The following is a 10,677-nucleotide window of genomic DNA, read 5'->3' on the forward strand; positions in this document are numbered from 1 at the left end:
TTGCGAATTTTTATAAATGATCTCATATATGAGTTGCACTTACATACATGACAGCAGCAGCAGCAGTAACAAAGCTTGTGCGGGCGGACAAGTATTTTAAATATTTAAAAGTGATTCAAAACAATTAAGAAGAAAATGGATGGATAGCTCACTAGATGCATCATATGCAAATTTTACTGACCTTGCAGAACTTTTAAATTTGGTCTTTTTATTAGAATTTGAAACCGCAGAGGGGAAAACCATCCATATACATATGTACATACATGCCTATATAACATCCTAGTTGCTGTTTACATTCGAATTAAGAACTCGTTCCTTTCATTGCTAACCACAAATTAATTAGCGCATTTTGAAAATCACGACTGATAATATTCCATCATAATGCCAAACTAGAAGATACCCTGCATGCCTAAAATACTATATTTTCCATTTTTCGCTGATGATGCCAAAAATAAAAAAATGCAGTAAATCAAGGTAAATATTGTTTGGAACATGTCAAGGTGACAGATGACAACAATAATTGCCTATAAAAATCTAAATAAATAAATTGAAAATACGTAAATAACCAGGTGTGTTAGTCACTCAAATTGAGTGTTCTTAGAATTAAGTATGTGAAGTTAGTAATATTTTGCAAATAAATGAATTAATTAGCTATATCCGGTTTTGATTTTGGCACATATTTCGAAATGAGTAACAAGCTTAGGATCTGTTGGCGCCATCTGTTGGTCAAATAGCTAAAACACGCAATCGAGCACCCAGCGGCAAAATTGTGTACTCACAATGCGAAATCAGCTGAAATAAACATTTTGAATACTTTCAATGAAATTACTGCTTTATAAAAATAAAGTACATGTCAAAAGATTTTTTAAATTAAGAAATAACTATTTAAATATTCAATTTTTATTATTCAAGTTGCACCTGCTGCTCTACCATCTATTGTGAATATAGTATTATGTGGTATGCTTTTTCGGTATTCTTAAGAAATACGGTCACGCTATTAGTATCAATCAAATACGTGGTTTTGTTTATCCAAGCTGTATGTTTGTTGCTTTAGTACGCCCACAAAACAGCTGAAATGCATTCGCGTTGCCAAGTGTACAAAATTAATGTAAAACATAAACATCTCCACAACTAAACGAGGCCACAAACAACAAATGGTGAGTAAAACATTGGCGACAACTGTTGCAGTGTAAATTATAATCGACTGCTGTCCACAGGTTATGGCGACGTCAGAGGCTACGACGCCACAGCCAAAGGAGCCAACGTTTCACTTAACATATCGTTTTGCACTGTTCTTTATTGCCGGCAGTCTAGCTGCATTTGCCTTTCACGCGTTCACCTCGAATAGCTCCCCATGGCGGCAATTGCATCATCTTCCCGCAGCGCATTATTTACAGACACGCGACGAGTTTGCCGTGTATTCGGTGGATGAGCTGAATGCATTCAAAGAGTTCTACGACAAAAGCATCAGTGACAGTGTTGGTGCCAGTTTCTCGGAAGCAGAACAAACCAATATCAAAGAGGCTATGGGTGCACTGCGTCTTGCCCAAGAAATGTACAGGTCGGGTAAGGATGACAAGGCTTTGCGGCTCTTTGAGCACGCTCTCGCCCTGGCGCCCAAACATCCCGAGGTGCTGTTGCGCTACGGCGAATTCCTGGAGCACAATCAACGCAACATTGTGCTGGCGGATCAATACTATTTCCAAGCGCTTAGCATTAGCCCCAGCAACACAGAGGCTTTGGCCAATCGTCAACGCACTGCCGACGTCGTTCAATCGCTGGACGAGCGTCGTCTGCTCTCATTGGATGAGAAACGTGATGCGTTGTCCGGCATCCATGAAACCAATGCGGCGCTACGTCGCGCCAAGAAAGAGGCATACTTCCAGCACATCTACCACTCAGTGGGTATCGAGGGAAACACCATGACGCTGGCCCAGACGCGGTCAGTACTGGAAACTCGCATGGCTGTCGATGGCAAGTCCATCGATGAACACAACGAAATTCTGGGCATGGATCTGGCCATGAAGTACATTAATGCCAGCCTCGTACAGAAGTAAGTGATAAATTATAAGTATAAGGACATTGTAAATCCATGTCCATCTGTCTTTCTGTCTGTCCGTTCATTTAAACATGTATATCTCAGAGAGTATAAACGCTAGAGACACCAAACTTAGTGACAATTGTCGTGTAGGTTCTAATTTTGCTTATACTTAACTGAAAATTAATTGCAGATTGGAAATTACGCTGAAGGACATTCTGGAGCTACATCGCCGTGTACTGGGCCACGTTGATCCCATCGAAGGCGGTGAGTTTCGTCGCAATCAAGTCTATGTGGGTGGCCATGTGCCACCTGGTCCAGGAGATTTGGCGCTGCTTATGCAACGCTTCGAGCGTTGGCTTAACTCGGAGCACAGCAATTCGTTGCATCCAGTCAGGTGAATATTTTAATTATTTTTAACTTTTGTATAAAAAAAATTGACGAAATTCTGTTTCTAAAGAATTTATTTGAAGTTTACGAACTTATATTTTCCATTTAATTAATTTGTTGTATAATTTGATGAATTTTATCACCATTATTTTTATTTAAAAAAAGAGAACATTTAATAATACAAATTTTTTTATTTTGTTTGGTAAAATATAAATGTAACGAGTATATGGCAAATACGGCCAACCTTAAAACTTTTGTTATTATCGCCTTCCAAAAGGATCATTGCCCTTAAATAAAAAAAATACTAATCATTTAAGAGTTAAATTATCTCATAATTATTTTTTTTTATTTGAAAAATAATGAGAATGCATCAAATTTCGTTCAAATTAATCATTGACGAAAAACTATAAAATTTAAAAAAATATTTTAACATTTAACGACATCTTTTTCATTCCTCAGCTATGCTGCTCTTGCCCACTATAAACTGGTGCACATCCACCCCTTCATCGATGGGAATGGACGGACCTCTCGTCTCCTTATGAACACGCTGCTCATGCGCGCAGGTTACCCGCCCGTCATCATTCCCAAGCAGCAGCGCAGCAAATACTATCATTTCCTTAAGCTGGCCAACGAGGGCGACATTCGACCCTTCGTGCGTTTCATAGCCGATTGCACAGAGAAGACGCTGGACTTGTATTTGTGGGCAACCAGTGATCTGCCCCAGCAAATACCCATGCTCATCCAAGCGGAAAGCGATAGCGGGGAAATAGCCAAGCTGCAATCGTACAGCACCGTCTATGAGACGGCCACAGATTCAGGGTTAAGTTCAGATCCTGGGTCTGGTTCAGGATCAGATTCTGGTTCTGGTTCCAGTGGCAACGGAACTCCCTGACACTGCTCCAGTAATTGGTTGCTCAAGCTAGTTAGCCAATTGTATTTTGTATATTATGTGTGCTAGTTTCAATTCTGTGTATATTTCTTATTTATTCAACAACAAATCCGTTTGTCAGACTGTGATCGTATTTAAGTTAAAAGAATTAACCAAAAACCAACAACAACAAAATGTTCTCTTGAGAACATCATAACGTAACGCACAAAGAACTATATATGTACATATGTATGTACTATAATAATAGGTGAAATGTAACAAAAATTAACGAATTATTCGGAACCTTTTTCAAAAATTGTTTCTGTACATAACTACACTAAATGTAGTGCAAGCGATTTGAACCGAACTATCAATATTTAAGTGAAGTGCAAAAAATAAATAAACAAAAAGTAACAAACTACAGAATAAATACTATATATTATTACAATCTATACCCGCAAGGAACCTCAGGAGTGAATCATTATCTTGCAGCTTATATTTCAAAAGTAATTAGAAAATCGGAACTAATACATTTTTGATCAAATGCGTTTAACCCATAGCTCGGAAATAACAATTAACCAATTCATGCGGTCTTAAAATAAGTGTTCGCCACTGAGACTTTGAGCAAAAAGTCTGACTGAATTACTCGATTACAAACTTTGCTCGCGGTCAGACGGAGAACAGTTTTTTCTGTTTTCGTTTGGTCGGCTCTTTGATACAATAACACATGCTACAATTATTGTATCATGACCGAAACGGTATAGGGTAGTAGGGTATTATAACTTTGTGCCGACAGGAAATGTATGTAACAGTTAGAAGGAGGCATCTCCGACCCTATAAAGTATATATATTGTTGATCAGCGTCAACAGCCGAGACGATCTAGCCATGTCCGTCTGTCCGTCCGTCCGTATGAAACACTGGATCTCAGAGACTATAATTGATAGAGCTATAATTTCTTTTTTGCACGTAGATCAAGTTTATTTCAAATTTTTGCCACGCCTACTTCCGCCCCCCGCAAATCAAAAAAAAAAACGAATAACAAGCGTAATTTTAAAGCTAGCTGCGAATTTTTGTGTATACAATAATATCTATAGTATTTATACTTAAGTCCTGAAAATTTGATTTCGATCAGATAAAAATTGTGGAAGGTATTAAAGAAAAAAATAGGCAAAAACGCCTACTTACTGGGGGTCTGAGTTGCTTTATCCGACAATTTGGTATATTGTGCCGTCTATGGTATATTTTGAATGTGGTACTATATTGATATACCAAATATATCATTTGGTATATCTTTAGTATTTTTGGTATTTTTAAAAATAATACTGCAATATTTTGTTTTTATTCAAAATGTCTAGCGGGTATCTCACAGTCGAGTGTGTTCGACTAACTTGTTTCGGTTGTTCTCGTGAACAGAGCGTAAGGAAATAAACGGTTAACAGTTATTTGCTATGGTTTAACCTATTTAATTGTGATTTCATAGCTGACATTTACTTCTTGAGATTCGTTTATAACAAAATATTTAATCACAAATAACCAATGCAATTCTTTCCCAAGAGAGAATTTCCAGAATTTTTAAATAAATAATAAGCTATTTTGCATATCTAAAATCATTATTCTTCAAGTGCTGCAATGGAGTGGACGTGGATAGCTTTCACACTTTTAAGTTTCGCAATTTTCAATTGTCACTGCTATTCGGGACAAAGTGAACTCCAAAGAAGGTATTTCAATAATAGGAATAAACTGTGATCTTTACTGTATAGTATTTAATGCAGATTGATCGACGAACTTCATGAGTTTGATAACCTGACGTGGCAGTACATTGAGGAATATGAACACGATCTTAGCACCCTGAAAGTGGCTAATATCCTGCAAGAATTAATTGATCGCAATATTACTGGCCATTTGCCATATTTACGTTCCTGTCCCGATCGCCAAGGCATCTTTAAGATCAAAGTTAATGCATTGGAGCCGTTTTCGGTGCTGTGTGATGCAAAAATAGCTGGCCCAGGTTGGATTGTAATTTTGAAACGTTTCGATGGCTCAATAAATTTCTTCCGCAATTGGAAGCATTACCAACAAGGATTTGGAGATTTATCAAGTGAATTCTTCATAGGGTTAGAGAAGTTGCATGCTATAACCTATGCGAAAAATCACGAGCTTTATGTACACCTCGAAGACTTTGATGGCAACACACGATATGCTCGCTATGACCAATTTGTAATAGGAAACGAAAATTCCTATTATAAATTGGAAATGCTGGGGAAATACACAGGAGATGCAGGTGATGGATTGCGCAATAATCAGAATATGAGGTTTTATACATTCGATAAAGACAATCAATACCAATGTGCTCAAAATCGAATAAATGCCGGATGGTTTGACCACTGTACCCTGGATGAGTACGTAACATTCATGATCGATAGCAATTTAGTAAAATAATTTTGTTATTATTTCAGAAATATTTTTGGAATCTATTTAGAAGGATATTTTAAAGAAGTTTTAAAATATAAGGGCATTCGATGGGATACTTGGCATGGTAACGCCTACTCTCTTAAGTCAGTGCAGATGATGATAAGACCCAAGTGCGCCTGCTCCTGAATTACATTACAATTAAAAGTTAATATATTGAAGTTTTTGTAAATACAACAAGAGTTTTATTAATTTACTTAGCAAAGCTGGAAATATGTTTGTGATCTATGATCAACGCAAATATTGCTCACAATGTATATCACGCATTAATACGAAGCTGTTTAAAGTACACGTCAAAAATGAAAGATCATATGTAAGTGTGGATATTTAAAAGGCACTCGGCTAATAAAACTTAATTGACTAATAAGAGATATAAGACTTTTGTTTCTTGTGCTGTGCCTTTTGTGCTCTTTATCATCTTACAACTTGGCGCGTTGCAGATAATTCTTATAGGTGACATCACGCCACCAATAGGGACGCTCATAGACACCAGGAGTGGACACAATGGTGCGCTGCAAATGCTGATAGACCTATATAACAAAAAGAAAGACCATTAGATAATAACAAGTACTTTTGTGATTAAAAATTATTTACATTTCCATCGCTCATGCCCAGGGGAGAGTTAAGAATAAAATCGGTCGGTGCAATGGCATCGATGAGGCCAATCGCTTCATTCTTGAGCACCGGCAGCTGCTCCAGAATGCCCGCCTGATAGAGTTCAATGTGGGAGCTATTACGGAAATAGCCGCCCTGATAGAACAACGATGAGTATTTCGTAATCAAGTTGGCGCCGTAGAAGGACAGCACCTTCAGCAGAACCTGCTGCTCAGCTGAAGCCGGCAATGCGGTCACAAATTTGTAGAAGACATAGTAAGTGGTGCGCTGCATAAAGAGATTGAATTAGTTTTCAATGCGGCGACAGGTGAACAAACAAGAAACTCACCTCAGCATAGATGATTGATAACTTTTGTGCGGCAAAGACCTGCAGATTGTTGCGTGTCTCGAAGGCATCCTTGCCGGCAAATTGCAACTGCTCGAAACGCTTCACAGTTGCATCCAGTTGCCAGGCGGTGAGCCAATTCAAAGCTTTCAACAAATCTAAAATTGTAAAGAGATTGTTGTAATAATGTGAATATAATAACTGTAATAACTTCATACTATGCACATCCAGAGCTTCAGCAACATTCCGCTCCTGAGCTTGTGTCTGCAACACAACATTCATAGCGCCAAGGAACGAGACAGTCTCGAGGGGCGAGGCATCCACAAAGTTGGCATTGTTGCGACGCAAATTCACAAGCCAATTGGAAGCCTGCTGAATGAGCGTATTATTCTCGCCCTCATAAGTGCAATTGGCATCGTTGTCGTTCCTCAAGTCACCCAGACCCGTCGCCTTCAGATAACCATGTCCGCCGCAAGCTTCACGACACTCCTGGATGCCATCACGTGCCGCCCATGTGGTGTATGGCTTGAGGGCCGATGAAATGGCATGAATTTCCATGCCCAACTTCGATGTATCCTCACCGGTCATATTCTTAATGGTCATGTTCATGTTGGCATTGCCAATCCACATTGTTACCACACGCAGTGCCAATGCGGTGGTCAAGTGTGGCAGCAGACGATACTGTTGCGACTGATACTCCAGCACTGGCCACTCCAGCTTGCTGTCGTTGGGACCAAACTGACGTCGACTAGCCGAATAACGAGTGGCAATGGTGATAGCCTTGCTCAATGCCACATAGGTGATGGCAGTGATGTTAACACGTCCCGCGGACAGAGCACCGAGTGAGGCGCCAAGTCGTTTGCGCTCGTCCTTAATGGGGGAGTTGTAGTTGCCCTGGGGATCGATGTCGCCGGTCTTCGAGAGCAGATTGGCCCTTGGAATGCGATACTTATTGAACATGACAAAGCTGCAAGAAGATTTTAGAAATTATAATTACTCCTTTGAAAAACAAAATAATTTGCTTAGATATAAGTTGCATCTAAGCTAAGCAAACATATAATAAAGCGAGGCAGGTAATTTAAAATAATTTTCTAAGACAGTTAAGTGAATTCTTTTATAGAAAGAAATACAAATAACTTAAAATAAAGAACAATATACTTAAGAGTTTCAAGAGTCATCTAATATTATTTCAAAGCAAATCAAATATATAATGTATCGCGACAAATTGTCGTTAGCTGAATCTTCTGACTGCATCGAGGAATAAATCTAAGCACTGTCTTTGAAGGTTTCAATATAAATGCTTAAGTGAATCCAATACTATATAGATGAATATGTACTTTACTGCCTCAATTCTTAACTGCACATTTTTTTTAAATTAAGTAAATAAACTTAATTTAAATAAATGCATTTTGAAGATAACTATCCGATTTGTTGTATTCAAAAAGGTAGTAAGGCGGTAGGTTTAATAAAAATTAAATAAAACAGCTAAATGTTCAGAGTAAATAAAAGAGAAGAAATTTGTATACTAACCCATTATCAATGCCATTAAGACCAATCTTCTCGCCCAAATCGCCCACAGTGACGCCAGGGAAGGCGATCAGAGTACGTTCATCGCGAATGGGGACCAGGAATGCGTTCAAGCCCTGATGCTTGTCATCGGGCACATACAGCTGGGCATAGACAATGGCATGGGTGCAAGTCTTGCCCAGATTGCCAACCCAGCACTTGGCGGCCTCAAAGTCGGGTGTGTGAATGATGAACTCCTGCGTCTTGTTGTCATACGTGGCAGTTGTGCGCATACCTAATAAATACATATAAAATGTGATATTAAAGATGTAAACTATATTAAAGAAATGCACTTACCATTTGCATTGGTGCCGTGAGATATTTCGGTGAGGGCAAATGCACCCAGTATGCGATTATCGGCTATTTTGGCCACATACTTGCCCAGACGCTCGGTGCCATTGGAGACCAATGTGCTGGGAAACATGCCATTGGACAGCGAGAACTTGACGGAGAAACTAAAGTCATAGCTGAAGATGGCCTGGCTAAAAGCCAAGAGTAAATGAGGCGCTGTCAGAAACTGCAAGAAGCAAAAGAAGCCAAAAGTTAATCAGTTGAATGGATCAAATAAATGTTCAATTACCTGTTCGATTTCAAAGAACTTTTGTTCCCACAGCAAATGATGACGCTTGTTGGCCAATTCTCTGGTGCGTTCTAGGCTTGCTGCTTCCGGTTCACGCTGGAAATCTGGATGTTTTTCCATCCATTGCCAAACTTTGTGCTGTTTTTGTTTTTGGGTAAAATAAATGCAAATTTGATTAGAAAATATTCTTTATCCTTGTCACATATTTTTGCAAATAGTTTTGGAGATAAGCGATCCCGTAACACCTGCCTCAAAGTGAAGAGCTTTTACGATTCTTATCAGTTTAGCCCTGAACTAATCAAAATCTAATCAGTTATCAAATGTCAAAAATTCTAATTCCATATTGCAACCATTTAGCTGAGTTTGTTTGGCGGAAATATACCTCCAAATTTATTGATTCTTTATCAATTTATCAGGGTAGCTGCACTCTATCTTTGTGTTGATGAATTGCGTTCTTTGAATAACTTTCTAATTTATGAATCCTAATCTCTACACTATTCAAGTGAAGAGTTCTATACAGTCTTATAACCAAAAGCCGTAAGCTAATCGAAAACCATTTAGCAATGACATTTCAAAACTGTTCATTCAATATTGCAGCAAATTAATAAACTATATTATGTGCTCGACGTGGGAGATACTCATTAAATATATTCAAATTCAATTGTTGAAGTTAAATTAATTTTTTTAAATCAAATTATCAAAATCGCGAAGAACTATTTAGTTGTTATTCTTTCTTTGTTTGGAATACTCAATTACTTTTAAATAGCATTCTAATTTATTGGCGTAACTAAAGTTCGTTGACTTGTTTATTTCTTATTTTAAGAATGATCTTTTTTGAAATAGAATGAATTTATTGTGCATAGTCGAGAATATGAATATTTTTTTGACTATCAATTCATTAATTATTAATGAACCAATTAGTTAATAGTTGCTTTGTGTTGGCACAAATTTCTAATAGTCTGGAAATCTACCAATAACGAGTATAACAACAAATAACTAGTAGCTAAAGCAATGATTTAGCTAAACCGATTAGTCCCTAATAAATGATTGAGCTGTACATTGAACTTTGTACCGCGCTCAAAAGCTTTACAATTAATCGCAATTCTTATTAAATGTCCATACTCTAGTATTTCTATATGGTATATGAAAATGGTATCTACCTTAAGTCGTATGTGCTCTTCGCCCTCGAGCAGCACATTCAAGCGTTTGTAACAGAACGTCGCCTTATCGCGGTACTCGTCCAAAGGTCCACTGCGAAAGTCGGGAAAAATCCTCTTGTCATCGTAAATGTTTGTCACCTCGACATCCTCTTGATTCCTGTAATAATCCACAACGGAATTTAGTATACTGCTTAAACTTGATGCAGCTGCAGCGATATCGTCTTGTTGTTTATGCGCCATTGCATCGATTTAACAGACAAACAACAACTACATATTATTTTGAAGTCACTTTTCTGCAACATTAAATTACTCACTTGGCACCTCGAAATGCAACCATGTTTGTTTTTGTTTTCTCCTTTGCTGTGGTGTGATGCGTTAACGGTCAGCGATTGACTTCAACTGTTTTCACATTTAATCGCGTTGAGCTATTTAGAATAGTTTTAGCCACGCAATTGCCGCTTATCCGTTTCTCAATAAAACAAAAACACTGAAATAATTCTTCACTCCTGCGTTGCCAATGAAAGACCAAAGTTGCAAACCACTTAGCCACAACTGATAAGGCGTCTGATAAGATGTTTGCTTGGGCCAACTTGCAAAGTTAGATTAAATGTGTGCATGTTCTGTGACTAGGCCAGCAATAGTTGTTTATTTATTTATTTTAGCAG

At 38.1% G+C, this 10,677-nt stretch overlaps 3 protein-coding genes across 4 annotated transcripts; 2 read left to right on the top strand and 1 right to left on the bottom strand.

The window, feature by feature from the left end:
- Positions 1-831: 831 nt before the first annotated feature.
- LOC132798745 (protein adenylyltransferase Fic) lies at positions 832-3,445 on the top strand. The gene is made up of 4 exons (XM_060810710.1): positions 832-1,157; positions 1,218-2,053; positions 2,232-2,435; positions 2,888-3,445. The coding sequence occupies exons 1-4, from the start codon at positions 1,155-1,157 to the stop codon at positions 3,318-3,320; spliced, it is 1,476 nt and encodes a 491-aa protein (XP_060666693.1). The 5' UTR covers positions 832-1,154; the 3' UTR covers positions 3,321-3,445.
- A 1,409-nt stretch (positions 3,446-4,854) lies between these two features.
- On the top strand, positions 4,855-5,946 carry LOC132798748 (angiopoietin-related protein 7-like). The gene is made up of 3 exons (XM_060810714.1): positions 4,855-5,015; positions 5,070-5,696; positions 5,754-5,946. The coding sequence occupies exons 1-3, from the start codon at positions 4,927-4,929 to the stop codon at positions 5,893-5,895; spliced, it is 858 nt and encodes a 285-aa protein (XP_060666697.1). The 5' UTR covers positions 4,855-4,926; the 3' UTR covers positions 5,896-5,946.
- Positions 5,923-10,665, bottom strand: LOC132798742 (peroxisomal acyl-coenzyme A oxidase 3). Of its 2 annotated transcripts, XM_060810708.1 has the most exons (9): positions 10,327-10,665; positions 10,013-10,169; positions 8,853-8,990; positions 8,570-8,789; positions 8,237-8,507; positions 6,925-7,673; positions 6,710-6,864; positions 6,361-6,648; positions 5,923-6,296 (listed from the first exon to the last, which is right to left on the bottom strand). In XM_060810708.1, the coding sequence occupies exons 1-9, from the start codon at positions 10,347-10,349 to the stop codon at positions 6,186-6,188; spliced, it is 2,112 nt and encodes a 703-aa protein (XP_060666691.1). In that variant the 5' UTR covers positions 10,350-10,665; the 3' UTR covers positions 5,923-6,185. The 2 variants fall into 2 exon arrangements, with proteins under 2 accessions (XP_060666691.1, XP_060666690.1); XM_060810707.1 differs by lacking the exon at positions 10,327-10,665 and having other exon boundaries at positions 10,013-10,267.
- Between the last annotated feature and the right edge of the window lie 12 nt (positions 10,666-10,677).

This window comes from Drosophila nasuta, chromosome 2L (genome assembly GCF_023558535.2).
Source record: "Drosophila nasuta strain 15112-1781.00 chromosome 2L, ASM2355853v1, whole genome shotgun sequence".
Classification (NCBI taxonomy): domain Eukaryota; kingdom Metazoa; phylum Arthropoda; class Insecta; order Diptera; family Drosophilidae; genus Drosophila; species Drosophila nasuta.